Source organism: Thalassophryne amazonica, chromosome 4 (assembly GCF_902500255.1).
Source record: "Thalassophryne amazonica chromosome 4, fThaAma1.1, whole genome shotgun sequence".
Taxonomy (NCBI): domain Eukaryota; kingdom Metazoa; phylum Chordata; class Actinopteri; order Batrachoidiformes; family Batrachoididae; genus Thalassophryne; species Thalassophryne amazonica.
Genome location: NC_047106.1, coordinates 3,088,323 through 3,114,255, shown reverse-complemented (window position 1 = coordinate 3,114,255; position 25,933 = coordinate 3,088,323). Strand labels below are relative to the sequence as shown.

The following is a 25,933-nucleotide window of genomic DNA, read 5'->3' as shown; positions in this document are numbered from 1 at the left end:
CAAAGTCCTGACTCTCACTTCGACCCTACTAGTTTTCCTCTTCTCCTGCTGTCTGTTGACATGTTCTCCTCCTCTTCTTCTTTTTCACCCAGCAGTAGCCCAATTTATGCCGGCACCCTGTTGGGCAACAGCACCAGCAGTTGTTGTTAACCCAGGCCTCAACCAATCTGGTATGAAAGTTCAATTTTTAGCCTACATGGTTGGCTTGGCTTGTTTTATGCCAGATGCCTTTCCTGACGCAACCCTACTCATTTTCTGTCGTCTGCAAGAGGGTGTGCGCGTGCGCATACATGAGTTTTTGACAAGAGCTGAAGTTAGCTTTGAGTTAGCAGACGTTCGCGTGCACGCAGTATGACACAGTACGACATCTGCGAAATGTCTTATAAGTGACTTCAGAGGTGTTATCAGGTTAAAAAACAGCATTTTCAGTTTGAGAAGTGTTTAATTCTCGCTACCTTTTACATAACATATGAGAAACATTTGCACATAAAGAAAGCGGTTTTGGAGCACTAGAGAGACCAGCCAGGAACGTCACAGTGCGGCGCTACTCTGATCAACTGTCACCCCTGCCCCTAATAATAATAATTAAAAAAAAACATTTGCATGATTCAGTGCATTAAAAATATTAAACAGAATGTGACCTTTTAACCTTTTAAAATATCCCTTAAAATAGATCAAAATTCGCCATCTCTGAACTTGTCCAAGGTGTGTGTCCCAAGAATGTTCCCTGTGAAGTTGAAGACTGTGGCAGTAACAGGACTGGATTTATGCTGAGCACAGACAGACGGACGGACGGAAAGACTTTTTGACCAAGTCTTTGCATTACTCAATGGTCATATTTGATGGACTCGGCTAAAAATGAGAATACAGAACAGGCAGCATCATGTATGACATACAAGAGGAAGATTTGAGGAAGAGAAGGTTAAAAACAGAACTAGAACATCTGGATGTGTGCATATCAAGGAGCCTTCTTGGGTCTGGGAGGGTTTTGTGTTCTGTGATCAGATGCTTTTCTTCTCTTCCCCAGAACATTGAGAACATTAAGGTGGTTCTTCATGAGAGAGAACTGTGGAAGAAGTTCAGCGAGGCTGGCACCGAGATGATCATTACAAAAGCAGGCAGGTCAGTAAACACAGATGCCCGGTTCTGACCCAAACATACAGCACACAGAAGTACAGGTGAAAAAAGAACTGAACAATAAAAACGATCAGATCCAGCAGACACGGGAACAGAGTTCACAAGAGAACTCTAAGAACGACCCGGAGTCCAGACAGGAGACAGGACGAACAGCAGGTGGCACCTCGCACATCACACACATGAAATCACGACTGATTTCCTTCCATAAAAACAGATGTTTCTCGTAATTTATGGTTTATACATTTTCCAATAACAAGTGCATATGTTCCGTGACCCGACTCCGGATAAAGCAGAAGAAAATGGATGGATGGATGGAAGTGCATATGTTCAGAAAAAAAGAGCATCGGGTCTGTGGTTCTGTCTCCCCGACGTCACCGCCTGTCTGGGACAATAATAACAATAGGATCAGAAGGACGAGAACAATGTTTCCTGCCGCTATGATCAGGGTCTTTCCAGGACAACAGGATGTTTCTGGCGCAGTTTGTCCTGTTGGACGGCGCTCGTACAAACGCGCTCAGAAGACACGTTCAGAAAACACCAGCGTTTTGGGACGGACTGTCCAGGCATCAAAGCAATGTTAAAAATATATATAATCCGGAGTGTGTCATTGATCCAAACGTACCTTCAGAAGTGTCAAACTGACTTCTTCCGGATTCTGATGTGAACTTTTTTTTTATTTTTCTGATATTTTATAAACAAATGTTTAAATCAGTCATCATGCAAATGACTTGATAAAAGCTAAAACAACACTTTGTAATCTTCATTTTTTTGTGATTAACAACATTATTACATGTTTCTTTTGTCTTGGACACGCTGGGTGTCAAAATCCAACCCGTTGTTCACTCCGTGACACCTGGGTAACAGGTCAAGTTGGGATGCCTGTTGGAGTGAACTACGGGAGGGACCTTGAAGGTAACATGAAGGTCCAAAAGGAAGCCTGCAGACGAGATGACTAACGGGACTCTGGTTGGATCAGGTGGACGAGGTGATGATTTCTAATTCAACAGAAGTAAAGGCAGCTGAAGGCTGCAGCAGGTCCTGAGACCTCAATCATCTGGGTTTTCCAAGTCATGGGACCAGGCTGAGGATCAGTCAAGGACCATGTGTTTGTTGGCATGCAGTGACACTCCCAAGTTAAACAAACCCACACTCAGACATCGCTGGATTGACACTGGATATAGTTTTTTTCAAGATTCTGTCACAATGTTCCTCACCACCAAATCAGAATCAGAATTTCTTTATTGTCCTGTAAAGGGAAATTAGTGACCCCACCGAGGGATTGCCGTGACTCAGACTGGACATGCTGGAGGGATTATACTTCCCAGCTGGTTTGGGAATGCCTCAGGATCATCCAGGATGGAGGATTTAGCTGAGGATAGAGAAGTGTGGGATGAGCTGCTCCATCTGCTGCCATCGCGAATGAATGAATGAATGAATGAATATTTTGTATTTCTTCCAGTTTAACTGTGTGAAGATTTGTCCCATCCTGTCTATGGCTGATGCTGAGACCCTGATCCATGCATTTATCTCTCCTAGATTGGACTACTGCAATGTTCTATTTTCTGGTTTACTGCAGTCTAGCATTAGGGCTCTCCAATTGGTTTAAAATGCTGCTGCCAGACTTTTGACAGGAAGCAGAAAGTTTGATCACATTACACCCATTTTGGCATCGCTTCACTGGCTTCCTGTCCCAGTGAGATCAGATTTTAAGGTTCTGCTACTAACCTATAAAACTGTTCATGGACTGGCACCTCCCTATCTAGCTGACCTAATTAAACGTTACGTACCGACTCGGGCTTTGTGTTCTCAGGGTGCAGGACTACTTTGTGTCCCTAGGGTGAATAAGAAGTCTGCAGGTCACAGAGCTTTCTTTTACCGTGCCCCTGTTCTGTGGAATGATCTCCCTGCATCAATAAAACAGTCAGATTCTTTTAATTCACTTTATTAGGAAACGGAGTGTACCGCGGCCTCAACTTTATCTAAAGTCTGGGTCTTTTATTGAAGTTTAGGGCTAGTGGCCGGCGATCACCTTAGTATTTCTTCTGTTTTTCTTGTTGCTTAATGCTGATAAATTATACTGTATTTGTTTGTCTTTCTGATGCCTGATTCTGTTTTTTTCTCTGTTTGAGGTGCAGCTCCATCCAGAGGTGGGTGTGGTGTCTGTTTCTGTAACTGTCCTGTGCACCGGTAACATTTCCTGTATCTTCTTTTGTGAATTGTTCTGTAATTTGTGTCTGTATCATGGCCCAAGCAGAGGGTCACCCCTTTGAATCTGGTCTGCTTGAGATTTTTTCCTTAGAGGGAGTTTTTCTTACCACTGTTGCTCTGGGGATTAGTAAGGTTAGACCTTACCTGTGTGAAGCGCCTTGAGGCAACTCTGTTGTGATTTGGCGCTATATAAATGAAAATAAATTGAATTGTAAATGTAGATTTAACAGAAACAGATCCTGATCCACATCTGCACCACATTTCTCTCCTGAATGAATCTTCACCTCGGGGACTGAAGTGGTTTCACCAAAACCAGCTTCGTGTTTGACAAACAGAGATGAGAAATCTTCCCCTTCCTGTGATGTAAAACAAGGTTAGAAACTAATCCAGAATCCACATCTGGATCCTGATTCCCCTCAAATCTGAGTGTGTTCCTCCTCATTAGCTTTGACCATTACGTTGATGACGTCAGTCGCAGAGGAAAGAAGAAGAAGAAGAAAGCTTTTCATTTGGTGGGTTTTCAGAGCCGACACAAACTGAAGCCACTCTTCCAGCGGCAGCGGCTCCATAATTGAAAACACGACGTGCACTCGGCCTGCAGGATTTAATGCGTCCTGAGGATTAGACGCTGAGGCCTGTGGACGTTAACCAGAGGATGAGAACACGCTCAGATCCTCCTCTCTTGCTGCAGGCTTTTTTGTTCTCCTCAGTAAAAATGTAAAAGGTCACCACGTTTTTCCTGCAGGCTGCAGAATGCTATGAGAGCAGCTTTGGCTTGTCCGGCTGATAAGTGGGCTCTGAATCCTTAAAGCCTTTGAACGGCTGCTTCAGAGGCACGGATCCAAGCCCGCTCTGGTTTTACCTGCTGGCCTTTGCAGAAAATATTCCAGACATGTTGAAGTTTGCTGTTTGTGTGTCGACTCGCAGCGAATCACGATACACATCATCTGACACAGGCTTCACGATACTTTTACAAAAGTAGAACTTAATAGTCTGCAGATTTTTATATACATTAATAATCAGCAAGACTTCACAAAAATTGAAAGCAGCTCTTCTATCCATATTAAAAAAAAATTAAAATTTGCAGATTTGACCAAAAATGTACAAAATTTTCTTCCTTAGATTGAAAACATTTAACATGTTTTCTGAAATGAGTTCTAGTAACAACACACACACACACACACACACACACACACACACACACACACACACACACACACACACACACACACACACACACACACACACACACACACACACACAAAAAGAGTACCTAAAACCCTGGACTTTTGGTGGACTTTTAGCAGAAATAAATATCCATTTTACCACAAATAAATATCCATTTAAAATTTTTTCAAATATAGTTACAAAGTAAAACTGTGTATCTAAATGAGAAGACATGTCTCTCTATCTGTCATACTTTTTCTATTTTTTTTTTTTTTTAATCGTATTACTATGTACGAGCTGCATTCAAAAAATATCCAACCTTTGGCTGTGTAAAGTACAGTTACTCACCTGGGGGTCTGAAATCCTAATCCCGTTTGAAGTACTCTCCTTGTTGACTGCACACACTTCTTCCAGCAGTTCTGCCATTGTCTGAAGCATTTCTAGAATACTGCTTTTGGAATGATGTCCAGCTTGGCCCTCACATTCCACATGAACTTCCTGTGACTCAAATCAAGTCTCTTTTAGTGTTGTTTTGATCTTGAGGAACAGCAAAAAAATCAGAGGGAGCCATGTCAGGAGAGTAGGGATCCTGAAAAATTACAGGAGTGTTGTGATTGGCCTGGAAAGCCTTAATCAGCTGAGCAGAATGGACGGGTACATTGTCATGATGGAGCTGTCAAATTTTGCCAGACACAGAGCCGGTTGTTTGCAGGGCACAGCATCGTGAAGGTGACGTATGTACCTTTTTGGAATCTGTATGATTAGACAAATGATATGATATACTTTTCAATATGATTGGAGCACTTTAGAATTTTAATCCGTACCTGTGTACAACTACCACTCCAGATGGCCACCATACATTTTTTGTAGGCCATGCTTCACTGAGGCTGGATTGTTGTTTAGTCGCCTTAAGTGCTACTGAAATCCTGTTTGGCTCATGGACTATATCTCTTGTTAATGCTTTGCATGGCGTGAAAACTGGAAGCCGAGTTATGCAGAGTCTGCACTGGGCTGCCCTGAGCACGAACCAGGAGTCCAGTTGAGTGCACAAAAAAAGTTTACCAACCTTTCTTGACTTGTGCCAAGTCCTGCCAAGTAGCACACAGAAACCCTCCACCCATGGCCTGTTTAAGAGCTGTGCACAATCACCGCTCAGGAGAACTCAGTGCCGAGCTCAGCCAGGTGCAAGAGCTGCTTTATTCTGTCCAAACCCAGACACACAAAAGCTGTGCCAAAGTGACCTGGAAACTTGGATCAAACCTTCAAACAAGTCGTTTATTTGGCTTTCAACTCTGACTTTGGCTTTGATATCTTTAAGTCATGACAGGCAGTACCAACTTTTAGTGGCTTTGAGATGACATTGAAGTCACTGCAACAAGCTTCATAACTCGGCTGTTGAAAACAGCTTCTACCATCACCAAGGCTTGACCTGCAGACTTCATTAAAACATTAAGAGCAACAGAAAACTTAAAAAGCCCAGAAAACAACCAGTGGAAGAAGAAGAAATAGAAGAAGAAGCAGGCACATCAGCAGAAGCAGAAGAGACCCCTAAGAAGAAGAAGAAAAGAGACAAGAAAGCTGAAGATATTCCCCAGGAGCCAAAGGAAGAAGAGCAGGAGGTGGCCGTACTGGAGTCACCAGAAAACAAAGAGAAGAAAAAAAAGAAGATAAAGGAAGAAGAGGAGGAGGTGGCCTTAGTGGAGTCACCAGAAAACAAAAAGAAGAAAAAAAAAAAGAAGATAAAGGAAGAAGAGGAGAAGGCGGCCTTAGTGGAGTCACCAGAAAACAAAGAGAAGAAAAAAAAAGAAGATAAAGGAAGAAGAGGAGAAGGTGGCCTTAGTGGAGTCACCAGAAAACAAAAAGAAGAAAAAAAAGAAGATAAAGGAAGAAGAGGAGAAGGTGGCCTTAGTGGAGTCACCAGAAAACAAAAAGAAGAAAAAAAAAAAGAAGATAAAGGAAGAAGAGGAGAAGGTGGCCTTAGTGGAGTCACCAGAAAACAAAAAGAAGAAAAAAAAAAGAAGATAAAGGAAGAAGAGGAGAAGGTGGCCTTAGTGGAGTCACCAGAAAACAAAAAGAAGAAAAAAAAGAAGATAAAGGAAGAAGAGGAGAAGGTGGCCTTAGTGGAGTCACCAGAAAACAAAAGAAGAAAAAAAGAAGATAAAGGAAGAAGAGGAGAAGGTGGCCTTAGTGGAGTCACCAGAAAACAAAAAGAAGAAAAAAAGAAAAAAAAAAAGAAGATAAAGGAAGAAGAGGAGAAGGTGGCCTTAGTGGAGTCACCAGAAAACAAAAAGAAGAAAAAAAAAGAAGATAAAGGAAGAAGAGGAGAAGGTGGCCTTAGTGGAGTCACCAGAAAACAAAAGAAGAAAAAAAAAGAAGATAAAGGAAGAAGAGGAGAAGGTGGCCTTAGTGGAGTCACCAGAAAACAAAAAGAAGAAAAAAAAGAAGATAAAGGAAGAAGAGGAGAAGGTGGCCTTAGTGGAGTCACCAGAAAACAAAAAGAAGAAAAAAAAAAAGAAGATAAAGGAAGAAGAGGAGAAGGTGGCCTTAGTGGAGTCACCAGAAAACAAAAAGAAGAAAAAAAAAGAAGATAAAGGAAGAAGAGGAGAAGGTGGCCTTAGTGGAGTCACCAGAAAACAAAAAGAAGAAAAAAAGAAGATAAAGGAAGAAGAGGAGAAGGTGGCCTTAGTGGAGTCACCAGAAAACAAAAAGAAGAAAAAAAAGAAGATAAAGGAAGAAGAGGGAGAAGGTGGCCTTAGTGGAGTCACCAGAAAACAAAAAAAAAAAAAAAAAAAAAAAAAAGAAGATAAAGGAGAAGAGGAGAAGGTGGCCTTAGTGGAGTCACCAGAAAACAAAAAGAAGAAAAAAAAAGAAGATAAAGGAAGAAGAGGAGAAGGTGGCCTTAGTGGAGTCACCAGAAAACAAAAAGAAGAAAAAAAAGAAGATAAAGGAAGAAGAGGAGAAGGTGGCCTTAGTGGAGTCACCAGAAAACAAAAAGAAGAAAAAAAAAGAAGATAAAGGAAGAAGAGGAGAAGGTGGCCTTAGTGGAGTCACCAGAAAACAAAAAGAAGAAAAAAAAAAGAAGGTAAAGGAAGAAGAGGAGAAGGTGGCCTTAGTGGAGTCACCAGAAAACAAAAAGAAGAAAAAAAGAAGATAAAGGAAGAAGAGGAGAAGGTGGCCTTAGTGGAGTCACCAGAAAACAAAAAGAAGAAAAAAAGAAGATAAAGGAAGAAGAGGAGAAGGTGGCCTTAGTGGAGTCACCAGAAAACAAAAAGAAGAAAAAAAGAAAAAAAAAAAGAAGATAAAGGAAGAAGAGGAGAAGGTGGCCTTAGTGGAGTCACCAGAAAACAAAAAGAAGAAAAAAAAAAAAAGAAGATAAAGGAAGAAGAGGAGAAGGCGGCCTTAGTGGAGTCACCAGAAAACAAAAAGAAGAAAAAAAGAAGATAAAGGAAGAAGAGGAGGAGGTGACCTTAGTGGAGTCACCAGAAAACAAAAGAAGAAAAAAAGAAGATAAAGGAAGAAGAGGAGGAGGTGGCCTTAGTGGAGTCACCAGAAAACAAAGAGAAGAAAAAAAGAAGATAAAGGAAGAAGAGGAGGAGGTGGCCTTAGTGGAGTCACCAGAAAACAAAGAGAAGAAAAAAAGAAGATAAAGGAAGAAGAGGAGAAGGTGGCCTTAGTGGAGTCACCAGAAAACAAAGAGAAGAAAAAAAGAAGATAAAGGAAGAAGAGGAGAAGGTGGCCTTAGTGGAGTCACCAGAAAACAAAGAGAAGAAAAAAAGAAGATAAAGGAAGAAGAGGAGGAGGTGGCCTTAGTGGAGTCACCAGAAAACAAAGAGAAGAAAAAAAGAAGATAAAGGAAGAAGAGGAGAAGGTGGCCTTAGTGGAGTCACCAGAAAACAAAAAGAAGAAAAAAAAAAGAAGATAAAGGAAGAAGAGGAGGAGGTGGCCTTAGTGGAGTCACCAGAAAACAAAAAGAAGAAAAAAAAAAGAAGATAAAGGAAGAAGAGGAGAAGGTGGCCTTAGTGGAGTCACCAGAAAACAAAAAAGAAAAAAAAAGAAGATAAAGGAAGAAGAGGAGGAGGTGGCCTTAGTGGAGTCACCAGAAAACAAAAAGAAGAAAAAAAAGAAGATAAAGGAAGAAGAGGAGGAGGTGGCCTTAGTGGAGTCACCAGAAAACAAAAGAAGAAAAAAAGAAGATAAAGGAAGAAGAGGAGGAGGGTGGCCTTAGTGGAGTCACCAGAAAACAAAAAGAAGAAAAAAAAAAAAGAGATAAAGGAAGAAGAGGAGAAGGTGGCCTTAGTGGAGTCCCAGAAAACAAAAGAAGAAAAAAAAAGAAGATAAAGGAAGAAGAGGAGGAGGTGGCCTTAGTGGAGTCACCAGAAAACAAAAAGAAAAAAAAAAAGAAGATAAAGGAAGAAGAGGAGGAGGTGGCCTTAGTGGAGTCACCAGAAAACAAAAAGAAGAAAAAAAAAGAAGATAAAGGAAGAAGAGGAGGAGGTGGCCTTAGTGGAGTCACCAGAAAACAAAAAGAAGAAAAAAAAAGAAGATAAAGGAAGAAGAGGAGGAGGTGGCCTTAGTGGAGTCACCAGAAAACAAAAAGAAGAAAAAAAAAGAAGATAAAGGAAGAAGAGGAGGAGGTGGCCTTAGTGGAGTCACCAGAAAACAAAAAGAAGAAAAAAAAAAAAGAAGATAAAGGAAGAAGAGGAGGAGGTGGCCTTAGTGGAGTCACCAGAAAACAAAAAGAAGAAAAAAAAAGAAGATAAAGGAAGAAGAGGAGGAGGTGGCCTTAGTGGAGTCACCAGAAAACAAAAAGAAGAAAAAAAAAAGAAGATAAAGGAAGAAGAGGAGGAGGTGGCCTTAGTGGAGTCACCAGAAAACAAAAAGAAGAAAAAAAAAGAAGATCAACTTCAACTTCAATCAATCAACTTTTTTCTTGTATAGCGCCAAATCACAACAAACAGTTGCCCCAAGGCGCTCCACATTGCAAGGCAAGGCCATACAATAATTATGAAACACAGTCTACGTCTAAAGCAACATAACCAAGGGATGGTCCAGGGTCACCCGATCCAGCCCTAACTATAAGCCTTAGCGAAAAGGAAAGTTTTAAGCCTAATCTTAAAAGTAGAGAGGGTGTCTGTCTCCCTGATCTGAATTGGGAGCTGGTTCCACAGGAGAGGAGCCTGAAAGCTGAAGGCTCTGCCTCCCATTCTACTCTTACAAACCCTAGGAACTACAAGTAAGCCTGCAGTCTGAGAGCGAAGCGCTCTAATGGGGTAATATGGTACTATGAGGTCCCTAAGATAAGATGGGACCTGATTATTCAAAACCTTATAAGTAAGAAGAAGAATTTTAAATTCTATTCTAGCATTAACAGGAAGCCAATGAAGGGAGGCCAACACGGGTGAGATATGCTCTCTCCTGCTAGTCCCCGTCAGTACTCTAGCTGCAGCATTCTGAACCAACTGAAGGCTTTTTAGGGAACTTTTAGGACAACCTGATAATAATGAATTACAATAGTCCAGCCTAGAGGAAACAAATGCATGAATTAGTTTTTCAGCATCACTCTGAGACAAGACCTTTCTGATTTTAGAGATATTGCGTAAATGCAAAAAGGCAGTCCTACATATTTGTTTAATATGCGCTTTGAATGACATATCCTGATCAAAAATAACTCCAAGATTTCTCACAGTATTACTAGAGATCAGGGAAATGCCATCCAGAGTAACGATCTGGTTAGACACCATGCTTCTAAGATTTGTGGGGCCAAGTACAATAACTTCAGTTTTATCTGAGTTTAAAAGCAGGAAATTAGAGGTCATCCATGTCTTTATGTCTGTAAGACAATCCTGCAGTTTAGCTAATTGGTGCGTATCCTCTGGCTTCATGGATAGATAAAGCTGGGTATCATCTGCGTAACAATGAAAATTTAAGCAATACCGTCTAATAATACTGCCCAAGGGAAGCATGTATAAAGTGAATAAAATTGGTCCTAGCACAGAACCTTGTGGAACTCCATAATTAACTTTAGTCTGTGAAGAAGATTCCCCATTTACATGAACAAACTGTAATCTATTAGACAAATATGATTCAAACCACCGCAGCGCAGTGCCTTTAATACCTATGACATGCTCTAATCTCCGTAATAAAATTTTATGGTCAACAGTATCAAAAGCAGCACTGAGGTCTAACAGAACAAGCACAGAGATAAGTCCACTGTCCGAAGCCATAAGAAGATCATTTGTAACCTTCACTAATGCTGTTTCTGTACTATGATGAATTCTAAAACCTGACTGAAACTCTTCAAATAGACCATTCCTCTGCAGATGATCAGTTAGCTGTTTTACAACTACCCTCTCAAGAATCTTTGAGAGAAAAGGAAGGTTGGAGATTGGCCTATAATTAGCTAAGATAGCTGGGTCAAGTGATGGCTTTTTAAGTAATGGTTTAATTACTTAACTAAAAACAAAAAGAAGAAAAAAAAGGAAGATAAAGGAAGAAGAGGAGGAGGTGGCCTTAGTGGAGTCACCAGAAAACAAAAAGAAGAAAAAAAAGAAGATAAAGGAAGAAGAGGAGGAGGTGGCCTTAGTGGAGTCACCAAAAAACAAAAAGAAGAAAAAAAAGAAGATAAAGGAAGAAGAGGACTGAAAAGTGTTTTGTAGAAATATTTTTGTTTTTAATCCTTTTAGTTTTGTCTTATAAAGAAAGTACTTTACTTCCAGAGTGCCTGTTTTTGGACAGTGTAAATGTACTCTGGAGAATAAAACAAATCCTCAGCTGTTTATCTGCTTAAGGTTTCTTCCTGAAATCATCAGAGGGAGTTTTTTCTTACCACTGTCGCCTGTGTTCTTGCTCTGGGGGTTGGTAAGGTTAGACCTTACTTGTGTGAAGCACCTTGATGCAACTTTGTTGTGATTTGATGCTACATAAATGAAAATAAATAGAAATTGAAACAGAACAGTTTATACTTTTTGTCGTTCAAACAGATTTTTGATCTACACGTCACCTCCTTGTCACCTCTGTTCTCTTTACCAAAATGGCTGTTGAAACCTGCTCAAATCATCGCTTTCCATCTCACAACCTACCTGTGGGGCATATGCACTGATGATATTCATCATCACCCCTTCAGTTTCCAACTTCACACTCATCACCCTGTCAGACACTCGCTTAACCTCCAACACACTTTTAACATACGCTTCCTTTAAAATGACCCCAACACCATTTCTCTTCCTGTCCTCACCATGATACAACAACTTGAACCCACCACCGATGCTCCTGCTCTTACTTCCCTTCCACTTGGTCTCTTGCACACACAGTATGTCTGCCTTTCTCCTCTCCATCATGTCAGCCAGCTCTCTCCCTTTTACCAGTCAGACTGCCAACATTCAAAATCCCGACTCTCACTTCCACTCTTCTAATTTTCCTCTTCTCCTGCTGCCTCTGGACACACTCTCCCATCTCCTTCAGTTCCTTTGCTAAACTGTAACATAGCTTCTGTCAGTACTCAGGTGAATAGCACAATTGGTAGTGGCATTATTTGGTGCTTTTATTCGATGCATCTGTTCATGTTTTTCTTTTGCTTCTTGGGGATTCAAGCTTCTAGTTCATGTGCATGATCATTTCCTCATTCATTGAGTCACACACACTCATTCACAGCCCCTCACTCCAGTGCCAGATTGTCAAACTTCCATCTATCTTATGTGGTTCTCTTATGTTTGACCTCCTGTTGCCAAGCCACACTGCCTCCTTGTGTTTTTCAAATCTTACCTGCTAATAATTGGACTGTTTGCCTTATATGTTTGATGAGTGCCTTGTGGACTGTATTCTGCATCAACCCTCTTCTGTGTCCTTGGTTAACCCAGGGATGTTGATACTGAAAGGTCTCCTGTCCATGTGTGTTTTGAACTCTACAAAGTAATTCCATATGAACAAAGACAAAGTTGACCATTTATATCAGTGTGGTTCTCTGCTCTGGGGTCTCTAGTTGTGCTTCACATCCAGACTAAGATCAATGATTTCCTAGACGTGGCCATCAAAAGTTGTCTATATGTGGTGAAAGTGTCTTGGCAGTGAAGCTCGTGTCTTTGGGTCCTCAACCTTTGTGATTGAGAGACCCCTGGGAAGATCTTATGAAGTCATGAAGTCACTGTTCAGAGATGTTTGATGATGCTGATGCTTTTTCCAGAGAACGGAGATCCAAGTCTTACAGGCCCTGGTGCTTCCAGTGTCACAGTATGGTTGTGAGACCTGGACTCTAACTAGTAACCAAAGATGACCCTTGGATGTCTTGGTACCAGGTTCTTGTTGAGGAACCTGGGATACCTTGATACCTTTGTGCTTTTTCCTGAGCATGCTTGGATCTGTAGGTGGTTGGGTTCTGAGGACTACAGCAACTGGAAAAGGCCAAGGACATACCCACGTATTACATGGCTGCAGCATGTCGATACCTACATGTGGTTGTTGATCAGAATCCAACACATGCTCCCAGGCCTGACCTGGACACACTGGAGCTGGTACCTCTGGTACCTCTCTCTCTCTCCATATATATATATATATTAATGTGACATTACTGAGCTTATCTAGTATATATATTTTTTATTTTTATTTTTTAGGTCTGGCAATGAAAAACTGTTAGGATGGTAAAATATATATTTTATTACATTTTACATGAGTGCAATCTAGACTCGGCACTCTCACCAAATTTCATTAAAAAAATAAAACAACTCTGTTTTTAAGTAATACTGCCAGCAAAGTGTTAAACACAAGATGCAGGTCAAAGCACGAGAACAAGATACAAATGTTTAGTTGATCTGAGTTTAGTTTGTGGCCATCTGGCAGGGCTGAGGTGGAGGGAGTCTGACTTTTGCAGAGCGGTGTGCCTGCTCAGGAGGATTGTGTGCCAAGCTTGGCCTGGCCAGAACTGCTTGAAGAAATCAGCTGATGTGCAGAGAGTTCTAAGTCAGGCTGTTGTGGTGCCAGAGGATCTTAAGAAGATGAAAAAAGCTGCAGCACCTCATACTGCTGCTTCATACTAAGAACCAAAATATAAATTTGACTTGTGTAAAAGAATCAGGCTCATAGTAATATTTAAGGACGGATCCGGTTTGTGTTGATTTCAGTGCAGCTCTTATTATGACTTTTCTCAAATGACCGTCGATGTCTTTTTGGTGTTGAATGCCTCAGCTGTGTAATTTTAAGATTTGTGAGGTGACCGTTGTTAACTCACGTCGTCACGATGAGTCGCTTCTCTCAATAACAAAAAGGTGTTTTTGCAGTTTGCACTTTTTTTCTGGCGCGCGACCTCTGAACCTGTGGACAATGTCGGTGCTGAGGTGGCGGAAGAGGAGGTACAGATGCAGAGCCAACACCAGACCAAAGGATCCCACATGTTCCCAGCTCTCCGAGATTAAACGTATTCATTCCGCCTTGAGCCCAGACGTCTTGTTATGGTGACAGTGTCGAGGCCGTAATCCGCCCAGCGCAGCTCGTCCCTCACTCTCCCTCCTTGTACACAGACCGTCAAGACAGCAGCAGCGGCAGCTTGATAAGAGGAATCCGGCACCCACAACAGGCCCAGTCTCATAGGTCGCAGCGCTTCATCATCATCATCCCCCCCCCCCATGCTTTTGATGTCAGCGTGGCAGCAGAGACAGGATGGATCAGTGGAGGGCTCAAACATGTGGGACTGTTAAGAGAAGCAGCTGGCAGGGCACACAGACGGCCTGACACCAACTTCACACACTCACTCCCCGACGTGCACCTCACACGTTCTTCTTAAAGTCACTCACTCAATCACACAAAGTCTCCTCGGGCCCTCATGGGGCCATTAACAACAACAACAAAAAGAGACATTTGAAATATTTGACCTCTTTCTTGAGGTTTTCTCACATCTACCTGAGGTCAACTTCCATTTTGGCAAAAGTAGCTAATGTGAGGCATCACTGTAAAGCACTAGAAATGCCATCCTTCTTCTTCATAACCTTTGACTCAAACACTAAGTCTGTAGGGTATCTGGAACCACTTGGGGTTCAGTTTCTTGCTGAAGGAAACTTCAACAGGAGGAAGAGTCAGAAATCAAAGCGCTGGACTTTTAACGAATCACTGCGACACTCGAGAAGCCTCATCACGCAGCAGAGAATGGAAAAACCGTGCATTTGGTGGTTCAAGCACCAAATCTGTGATGGTGATATTACTGAGCTTATCTGGTCGATTGGCCACTTGAAGATTTCAAGATGATGTTAATTTTCCAAGTTGGCTTCCAAAATGGAGTTTCGGAAATCACATTTTGCATAGAAATGCCTCCGTGTGGTCAGTTCAGATGATACTTGATGCAAATTTCAACTTTGTTATATTCTGTTTTATTATGTTTTATTTTACTAATGTTTATTACATTTGGAATCAGTGGTTTTGAAAGTGTTCATGTCGGCCAATTAAAAGGTGTTTAGTGTTGAATATAATGTTATATTTAATATCTGCAGTCAACATGGTCAAAAGGCAATTAACATGAAAAATTACATCCAGCATGCGTGAAAACTTACAATTTGAGATCAAGATCACACAAATCAAATAACTAACAATGTTTTTGTGAGGGGGAAAAAAAAAAGATCATCTTGGATTTCACTGATGCTGTAAAACAGATCTTTTGTGACAAACAGAATACAATTTGACACCAATATTACACAAATCAGTCAAGTAGGAGCATTTCTATGCAAAATAAATTTTTCAGTCGGTACTTTTGGAGGCCATCTTGGGAAATTCCTGCATCTTGGATTTTCAAGTGGCCAATCCACCAGATTTGGTGAGTATTTGGGAACGGTCATATCAGATTTGGTGCTTGTACCAGCATTTGGATGACTTTGATTTACTGAAGATGTAAAGATTCTGTGCTCAGCACGGATCCCAGTTCTCACACGAGAAGCCAGAAGGTCCTGATTGCTCTTGTTTTTACCTCATTTGTGGATTAATGAGGTTAATAACACTTTGGTGTTTTGAACCTGTGCTTTCCAAGTGCACCTTCTAGTCCGAGTTTGAGCAGATCAGCAGTGATACTTTGGAGAAAAAAAAAAAAAACCTTCATATTTTACATAATTGAACTTGTACAACCAGACTAACCTTAACCAGGTTAGTTATCTCTGACCACAACATTTTCTGAGTCACATGTATTTATCAAATGATTTCACGTGTCTTTACAATTTCAAACACACAAATATGGAGGAAATGCAAACATTTTAAATTTAAGCATAAGATTAACAGAAAACAAACAGCAAAACAATTTAACCTTCAACTTTAACATAAGAGACTAAGATTCAGAAGAAATAGATTAAAGCTTTTCATGAATCACAGATACTATTCAAGAAATCACTTTGAAGTCTCAATTTAAAGATTTCAGCTAAAGTTTCTGACCGTCGGAGCTCGATGACTAAAGGGTTCTTCCACCTGCCAATGAGAACACGCAGACTGACGTCCACGAGCCGGCACATAAGGACTCGGAGTTTTATATGTTAAAATCACAAATCTGCCTTTATGTGGGAGCAAAGTGAAGGAAGAGAAGCCAACACCGCGGTTCCTGCTAAAATTTAACTGAGCAGTTTGTACTCTTTTATGTTTTTTTGCGTGAATGCCTACGCTAGCTGTGCTGTAGGGGCCTATGCCAGTGTTAGCACTGTTACAGCTTGACTACGTAGTTTGCAAGCAGTTTAGCAAAACCTGAGATGATGGTGTTGTGACTTCCTGGAGTCAAATTAGACGCCAATATGAAGCAGTCCAATCACAGCTCCTGAAGGCGTCTTACTGAATGTTTAATTATAAGTTTGCATCGTCGCTGCCCGCAGGATTCCACACAGAGAAAAAAAGAGCTTTAAATGCAACCACCATGAAACCATTAAGTGAAGTCTGAAACGTCCGACAGGTAGCCACAGCTGGATGTCACAGACCAGAGGGTCACACGTGTTGCCACAGACTTTGGTCTGGTCTGATGGCGGCGTGTTTGGATCCACGGCCTGTTCTGAGTGTTCCTCTGAGATTAAGCCGTCTTTCAGTGAGGATGATCCCGGGACTGATCGCTCCTCCTGATTGGATTTGAGGCCTGGGAGAGAGATTTAAATTACCTGCCCTCAATCCTCCTGCCGTCTCTCCCCTACGTGAGGGAGTGTTCACAGTAACGTGATCGGATGGTGTCGGGCGCTGCGGCTCTTTGAAGAACCAGCTGAGGAACATATGAAATTGGAGTTTTTGATGTTGAAGTCTCCTTCCAGAAAGCATGCAAGGGTTCACGGCGCCTGTGGCGTTTTAACGTGTTGCTAAGGGCGACACCCACAGATAAACTGCGGCCCGTTTTGGCCAGAGCCTCTTGAGCAACGACGAGTCGACTGTCTAAACTGTTGTCTGATCCGCCGTGCCATTAAAAACCACTTAGGGCTTTATAAGGGGGCACGCAGCCCCGCACTAGATTTCCTTCAGCACTCATGGGAAGAAAAAGGTTTTGGTTTCCCAGAAGAGGCCGGCGGAGGTTTTATGGCCGTCACTCTTCTATTATCTTATTCTGTCTTTAGTTCCTCAGGCAGAAAGATGATCCTCTGAAGCCACTTCTGGACCACAGCTGTGAAAATATGTCAGTCGGAACACTGATAAAAAAATTAAAAATGGACATAACTGTGAGACGGTGAGAGTTTAGGGCAGTAGCAGAGCAGCAACTTAATGGACACGAACACGGCAACGCGAGGAAGACGACACAGCTGTCACAGGAACTAAACGAATGGCAGCATTATAAAACTAAACGAAGCACCGTGCTTCACGCGGGCCCCGTGACAGCAATGATTCAGCAAAACGAAGCACCGTGCTTCACGCGGGCCCCGTGACAGCAGTGATTCAGCAAAACGAAGCACCGTGCTTCACGCGGGCCCCGTGACAGCAGTGATTCAGCAAAACGAAGCACCGTGCTTCGCGCGGGCCCCGTGACAGCAGTGATTCAGCAACACGAAGCACCGTGCTTCGCGCGGGCCCCGTGACAGCAGTGATTCAGCAACACGAAGCACCGTGCTTCGCGCGGGCCCCGTGACAGCAGTGATTCAGCAAAACGAAGCACCGTGCTTCGCGCGGGCCCCGTGACAGCAGTGATTCAGCAAAACGAAGCACCGTGCTTCGCGCGGGCCCCGTGACAGCAGTGATTCAGCAAAACAAAGCACCGTGCTTCACGCGGGCCCCGTGACAGCAGTGATTCAGCAACACGAAGCACCGTGCTTCACGCGGGCCCCGTGACAGCAGTGATTCAGCAAAACGAAGCACCGTGCTTCACGCGGGCCCCGTGACAGCAGTGATTCAGCAACACGAAGCACCGTGCTTCACGCGGGCCCCGTGACAGCAGTGATTCAGCAACACGAAGCACCGTGCTTCACGCGGGCCCCGTGACAGCAGTGATTCAGCAAAACGAAGCACCGTGCTTCACGCGGGCCCCGTGACAGCAGTGATTCAGCAAAACGAAGCACCGTGCTTCACACGGGCCCCGTGACAGCAGTGATTCAGCAACACGAAGCACCGTGCTTCACGCGGACCCCGTGACAGCAGTGATTCAGCAACACGAAGCACCGTGCTTCACGCGGGCCCCGTGACAGCAGTGATTCAGCAACACGAAGCACCGTGCTTCACGCGGACCCTATGACAGCACTGATTCAACAAAACGAAGCAATCATTTTGTCACCGTGCCTCACGCGGGCCCCGTGACAGCACTGATTCAACAAAACGAAGCAATCATTTTGTCACCGTGCTTCACACGGACCCCATGACAGCACTGATTCAACAAAACGAAGCAATCGTTTTGTCACCGTGCTTCACGCGGACCCCGTGACAGCACTGATTCAACAAAACGAAGCAATCATTTTGTCACCGTGCTTCACGCGGACCCCATGACAGCACTGATTCAACAAAACGAAGCAATCGTTTTGTCACCGTGCTTCACGCGGACCCCATGACAGCACTGATTCAACAAAACGAAGCAATCATTTTGTCACCGTGCTTCACGCGGACCCCATGACAGCACTGATTCAACAAAACGAAGCAATCGTTTTGTCACCGTGCTTCACGCGGACCCCATGACAGCACTGATTCAACAAAACGAAGCAATCATTTTGTCACCGTGCTTCACGCGGACCCCATGACAGCACTGATTCAACAAAACGAAGCAATCGTTTTGTCACCGTGCTTCACGCGGACCCCGTGACAGCACTGATTCAACAAAACGAAGCAATCGTTTTGTCACCGTGCTTCACGCGGACCCCATGACAGCACTGATTCAACAAAACGAAGCAATCATTTTGTCACCGTGCTTCACGCGGGCCCCGTGACAGCACTGATTCAACAAAACGAAGTAATCGTTTTGTCACCGTGCTTCATAGACACCATGTCAACATTATATAACAATGTGAAGAACAAAATGAAGCATTTTTCAATTGAACAAAGAATCACAGGTCCACAGAACACAGCTGGGAAATGTAGCACGGACCAAAACACCAGGTGTGTATGAAAACGCTGTGATGTCATCACACTCCACACCCAATGAAATCACAGCTGACCAATATGTTCTGTGTTCCATAAAAAGTTACGCACAGTCGCCCGAAATGAGCCGACTTCCAGCAGAGGTGTGAAAACTGATATTTAGATATTTTCAGATTTTCTTTCTTCTCTTTAAACTCTCCAACAGGAGGATGTTTCCAAGCTATAAGGTCAAAGTGACCGGGATGAATCCCAAAACCAAGTACATCCTGCTCACTGACGTCGTCCCGGCTGATGACCATCGCTACAAGTTCTGTGACAACAAATGGTAAGTTTGGGGTGTAGAATCTCAGATGGTCCAAAGAAGGACGTCACACATTGGACCCGCCGTACGTGGGTCAGACTTCTAATCTGGCCACATTGATGAGTGTCAGGATTAAAAGACTCCAGGAACCGGGATGAGCCGATGGTGATGTCATCCATGAACCTGCCTCGACGTGTGTCTTGTCTGTATCAGAACTCCTGAGCTCACAAAACTCAATTTATTGGATGACGGGTGAATCTTGGGGAGTGTTTGAAGTACATTTGGGTTGATATGAGCGGTAGGAAAATTTCTGCTTCACTGACTGATTTGGCATCAAAACATTAACTAATATGATGATTTCTCTGGGATTTTAATCTGGACCTCGTTGTCTTTTCAACTCTCCCATTACTTTGACTCTGGACTCTACGTGGTTGTTCAGCTGCAACATTTCTCTGACGGTCCTATAAATCGTCTGCTGCTTTTTTGTTTTATTTGTTTGTGCGGTCAAAGCAGATGGACCCCTTCTCAGTCCACTCTGCTTCAGGTTTCTTCCTGTAGAATCAAAGACCATCAAGGTAGTTTTTCCACATTACTCTTGCAAAGGGGCGGAAAATTAATGGAAAATTTACGTAAACCTTCCATTGAAGTTTAACCTCTGGGATTTTGGAAATTTTTATTTATTTATTTATTTATTTTGCACTATCCCAAATTGGGAACTTTTCATGGGATTTAATGTTAATTTACAGAAATGAACGGGATTGAATTGGAAATTTTGGGACATTTATACAAACTGTATTATATACAAACATAAACATTTTGTTTTGTCATAAGCAATTCAATCAATCAATTTTTTTTTTATATAGCGCCAAATCACAACAAACAGTTGCCCCAAGGCGCTTTATATTGTAAGGCAAGGCCATACAATAATGATGTAAAACCCCAACGGTCAAAACGACCCCCTGTGAGCAAGCACTTGGCTACAGTGGGAAGGAAAAACTCCCTTTTAACAGGAAGAAACCTCCAGCAGAACCAGGCTCAGGGAGGGGCAGTCTTCTGCTGGGACTGGTTGGGGCTGAGGGAGAGAACCAGGAAAAAGACATGCTGTGGAGGGGAGCAGAGATCGATCACTAATGATTAAATGCAGAGTGGTGCATACAGAGTAAAAAGAGAAAGAAACAGTGCATCATGGGAACCCCCCAGCAGTCTACGTCTATAGCAGCATAACTAAGGGATGGTTCAGGGTCACCTGATCCAGCCCTAACTATAAGCTTTAGCAAAAAGGAAAGTTTTAAGCCTAATCTTAAAAGTAGAGAGGGTGTCTGTCTCCCTGATCTGAATTGGGAGCTGGTTCCACAGGAGAGGAGCCTGAAAGCTGAAGGCTCTGCCTCCCATTCTACTCTTACAAACCCTAGGAACTACAAGTAAGCCTGCAGTCTGAGAGCGAAGCGCTCTATTGGGGTGATATGGTACTACGAGGTCCCTAAGATAAGATGGGACCTGATTATTCAAAACCTTATAAGTAAGAAGAAGAATTTTAAATTCTATTCTAGAATTAACAGGAAGCCAATGAAGAGAGGCCAATATGGGTGAGATATGCTCTCTCCTTCTAGTCCCCGTCAGCACTCTAGCTGCAGCATTTTGAATTAACTGAAGGCTTTTTAGGGAACTTTTAGGACAACCTGATAATAATGAATTACAATAGTCCAGCCTAGAGGAAATAAATGCATGAATTAGTTTTTCAGCATCACTCTGAGACAAGACCTTTCTGATTTTAGAGATATTGCGTAAATGCAAAAAAGCAGTCCTACATATTTGTTTAATATGCGCTTTGAATGACATATCCTGATCAAAAATGACTCCAAGATTTCTCACAGTATTACTAGAGGTCAGGGTAATGCCATCCAGAGTAAGGATCTGGTTAGACACCATGTTTCTAAGATTTGTGGGGCCAAGAACAATAACTTCAGTTTTATCTGAGTTTAAAAGCAGGAAATTAGAGGTCATCCATGTCTTTATGTCTGTAAGACAATCCTGCAGTTTAGCTAATTGGTGTGTGTCCTCTGGCTTCATGGATAGATAAAGCTGGGTATCATCTGCGTAACAATGAAAATTTAAGCAATACCGTCTAATAATACTGCCTAAGGGAAGCATATATAAAGTGAATAAAATTGGTCCTAGCACAGAACCTTGTGGAACTCCATAATTAACTTTAGTCTGTGAAGAAGATTCCCCATTTACATGAACAAATTGTAATCTATTAGACAAATATGATTCAAAACACCGCAGCGCAGTGCCTTTAATACCTATGGCATGCTCTAATCTCTGTAATAAAATTTTATGGTCAACAGTATCAAAAGCAGCACTGAGGTCTAACAGAACAAGCACAGAGATGAGTCCACTGTCCGAGGCCATAAGAAGATCATTTGTAACCTTCACTAATGCTGTTTCTGTACTATGATGAATTCCTAAAACCTGACTGAAACTCTTCAAATAGACCATTCCTCTGCAGATGATCAGTTAGCTGTTTTACAACTACCCTTTCAAGAATTTTGAGAGAAAAGGAAGGTTGGAGATTGGCCTATAATTAGCTAAGATAGCTGGGTCAAGTGATGGCTTTTTAAGTAATGGTTTAATTACTGCCACCTTAAAAGCCTGTGGTACATAGCCAACTAACAAAGATAGATTGATCATATTTAAGATCGAAGCATTAAATAATGGTAGGGCTTCCTTGAGCAGCCTGGTAGGAATGGGGTCTAATAAACATGTTGATGGTTTGGATGAAGTAACTAATGAAAATAACTCAGACAGAACAATCGGAGAGAAAGAGTCTAACCAAATACCGGCATCACTGAAAGCAGCCAAAGATAACGATACGTCTTTGGGATGGTTATGAGTAATTTTTTTCTCTAATAGTTAAAATTTTGTTAGCAAAGAAAGTCATGAACTCATTACTAGTTAAAGATAATGGAATACTCAGCTCAATAGAGCTCTGACTCTTTGTCAGCCTGGCTACAGTGCTGAAAAGAAACCTGGGGTTGTTCTTATTTTCTTCAATTAGTGATGAGTAGAAAGATGTCCTAGCTTTACGGAGGGCTTTTTTATAGAGCAACAGACTCTTTTTCCAGGCTAAGTGAAGATCTTCTAAATTAGTGAGACGCCATTTCCTCTCCAACTTACGGGTTATCTGCTTTAAGCTACGAGTTTGAGAGTTATACCATGGAGTCAGGACACTTCTGATTTAAAGCTCTCTTTTTCAGAGGAGCTACAGCATCCAAAGTTGTCTTCAATGAGGATGTAAAACTATTGACGAGATACTCTATCTCCCTTACAGAGTTTAGGTAGCTACTCTGCACTGTGTTGTTATATGGCATTAGAGAACATAAAGAAGGAATCATATCCTTAAACCTAGTTACAGCGCTTTCTGAAAGACTTCTAGTGTAATGAAACTTATTCCCTACTGCTGGGTAGTCCATCAGAGTAAATGTAAATGTTATTAAAAAATGATCAGACAGAAGGGAGTTTTCAGGGAATACTGTTAAGTCTTCTATTTCCATACCATAAGTCAGAACAAGATCTAAGATATGATTAAAGTGGTGGGTGGACTCATTTACTTTTTGAGCAAGCCAATAGAGTCTAATAATAGATTAAATGCAGTGTTGAGGCTGTCATTCTCAGCATCTGTGTGGATATTAAAATCGCCCACTATAATTATCTTATCTGAGCTAAGCACTAAGTCAGACAAAAGGTCTGAAAATTCACAGAGAAACTCACAGTAACGACCAGGTGGACGATAGATAATAACAAATAAAACTGGTTTTTGGGACTTCCAATTTGGATGGACAAGACTAAGAGACAAGCTTTCAAATGAATTAAAGCTCTGTCTGGGTTTTTGATTAATTAATAAGCTGGAATGGAAGATTGCTGCTAATCCACCGCCCCGGCCCGTGCTACGAGCATTCTGACAGTTAGTGTGACTCGGGGGTGTTGACTCATTTAAACTAACATATTCATCCTGCTGTAACCAGGTTTCTGTTAGGCAGAATAAATCAATATGTTGATCAATTATTATATCATTTACCAACAGGGACTTAGAAGAGAGAGACCTAATGTTTAATAGACCACATTTAACTGTTTTAGTCTGTGGTGCAGTAGAAGGTGCTATATTATTTTTTCTTTTTGAATTTTTATGCTTAAATAGATTTTTGCTGGTTATTGGTAGTCTGGGAGCAGGCACCGTCTCTACGGGGATGGGGTAATGAGGGGATGGCAGGGGGAGAGAAGCTGCAGAGAGGTGTGTAAGACTACAACTCTGCTTCCTGGTCCCAACCCTGGATAGTCACGGTTTGGAGGATTTAAGCAGACATGGATACAAACATTTCTACAACTTTGAGCGAGTTAGCATGACCGCTAGCCTCATAAACTATCAACATTAGCTATCTTACATTTAGCACATCTGATTTTATATCTATATTTTATATAGTGCCAAATCACAAAAAAGTTGCCTCAAGGCGCTTCACACAAGTAAGGACTAACCTTACCAACCCCCAGAGCAACAGTGGTAAGGAAAAACTCCCTCTGATGATTTGAGGAAGAAATCTCAAGCAGACCAGACTCAAAGGGGTGACCCTCTGCTTCGGCCATGATACAGACATAAATTACAGAACAATTCACAAAATGAATATACAGGACATGTTGCTGGTGCACAGGACAGGAGGGTTACAGAAACAGACACCACACCCATCTCTGGATGGAGCTGCACCTCAAACAGAGAGAAACAAACAATCAGGTAGCAGAAAGACAAGAAATATAGTATAATTTCTCAGCATTAAGCAACAAGAAAAACAGAAGAAATACTAAGGTGATCACCGGCCACTAGCCCTAAACTTCACTAAAAGACCCAGAATTTAGGTAAAGTTGAGGCCGCAGCACGCTCCAATTACTAATAAAATGAATTAAAAGAGTAAAAAGCATAGTAACATACTATGCCAGTATGCTGCCATACAAAAGGGAAAATAAGTGCGTCTTAAGTCTGGACTTAAAAGTCTCCACAGAATCTGACTGTTTTATTGATGCAGGGAGATCATTCCACAGAACGGGCATGATAAGAGAAAGCTCTGTGATCCACAGACTTTTTATTCACCCTAGGGACACAAAGTAGTCCTGCACCCTGAGAATGCAAAGCCCGAGTCTGTACGTAGGGTTTAATTAGGTCAGCTAGGTAGGGAGGTGCCAGTCTGGGACAGGAAGCCAGTGAAGAGACGCCAAAATGGGTGAATGTGGTCAAACCTTCTGCTTCCTGTCAAAAGTCTGGCAGCAGCATTTTGAACCAATTGGAGATCCCTAATGCTGGACTGGGGTAAATCAGAAAATAGAACATTGCAGTCGTCCAGTCTAGAATAGATAAACACATGGATCAGGGTCTCAGCATCAGCCATAGACAGGATGGGACGAATCTTCGCTATATTTCACTGGTGGAAGAAAGCAGTCCTAGTAATATCTGTAATGTGGAGGTCAAAGGACAACATAGGATCAAAAATTACCCCAAGGTTCCTCACTTTGTCAGTGTGATGTATGACACATGAGGCTCAGCATTAACTGGTCAAATTGGTGCAGATGTCTCACTGGACCAAGAACCATCATTTCAGTCTTAGAGTTTCAAAGTAGGAAGTTTCTAGACATCCAGCTTGTCACTGATGCAAGGCAATCTTCTAAGGATTTTATGTGGATGAGATTACCAGCAGTTATCGGCATGTATAACTGAGTATCATCAGCATAGCAGTGAAAGGTAATTCCAAAACGGCGCAAGCTGTGCCCAAGGGGTGCTATATAAAGGGAGAAAAGCAGGGGGCCTAAGACAGACCCCTGTGGAACCCCAAGTTTCATGTCACTAAGGTTACAGGTGATGTTACTGTACAAAACACAGTGAGAACTACTGTTCAGGTATGACGTCAACCACGCAAGGGCACTCCCAGTAATCCCAAAGTGATTTTCCAGCCTATTGAGTAGAATATGATGATCTACGGTATCAAATGCAGCACTGAGATCTAACAGCACCAGAACCGTAGTGGTGTCCAAATCCATTGGAAGCAGAAGATCATTCACCACTTTAGTGAGAGCCGTCTCTGTGGAATGATATTTTCTAAAAGCAGACTGCAGTGGCTCAAAAAGATTATTCTCAGTAAGATAGTCCACGAGCTGCTGTGACACCACTTTTTCCAGAATTTTAGAGCAAAATGATAGATTTGATATCGGCCAATAGTTTTTCAATACACTAGGGTCAAGATTAGGTTTCTTAAGTAATGGTTTAATCACTGCAGATTTGAAACATTTAGAAACAGATCCAGAAGTTAATGAGAGATTAATCATTTCCAGCACAGAGTAATATCATCTAAACATACTTGACTGCATGCAGTCAAATGGAAGAATGTGGCTTCAGTAGTTTTGCTGTCATTTGCAGGATTCTAGAAATGCTCTGTGCACGTGATGGAGGAATGCAAAGTACAGGATAGAGATTCAATTCTATTTATTTCATTTATATAGCGCCAAATCACAACAAAGTTGCCTCAAGGTGCTTCACACAAGTAAGGTCTAACCTTACCGACCCCCAGAGCAAGAACACAGGCGACAGTGGTAAGA

At 42.1% G+C, this 25,933-nt stretch overlaps 1 protein-coding gene across 1 annotated transcript in view; it reads left to right on the top strand.

Annotated features, from left to right (window-relative positions):
- tbx4 (T-box transcription factor 4) overlaps positions 1–25,933 on the top strand; it is a 56,650-nt gene that overhangs the window by 4,557 nt on the left and 26,160 nt on the right. Inside the window, exons 2-3 of the mRNA XM_034168882.1 lie at positions 1,028–1,122; positions 19,202–19,321. Of these exons, the coding sequence (XP_034024773.1) occupies positions 1,028–1,122; positions 19,202–19,321 (215 nt within the window). The remainder of the gene's footprint in view (positions 1–1,027; positions 1,123–19,201; positions 19,322–25,933) is intronic.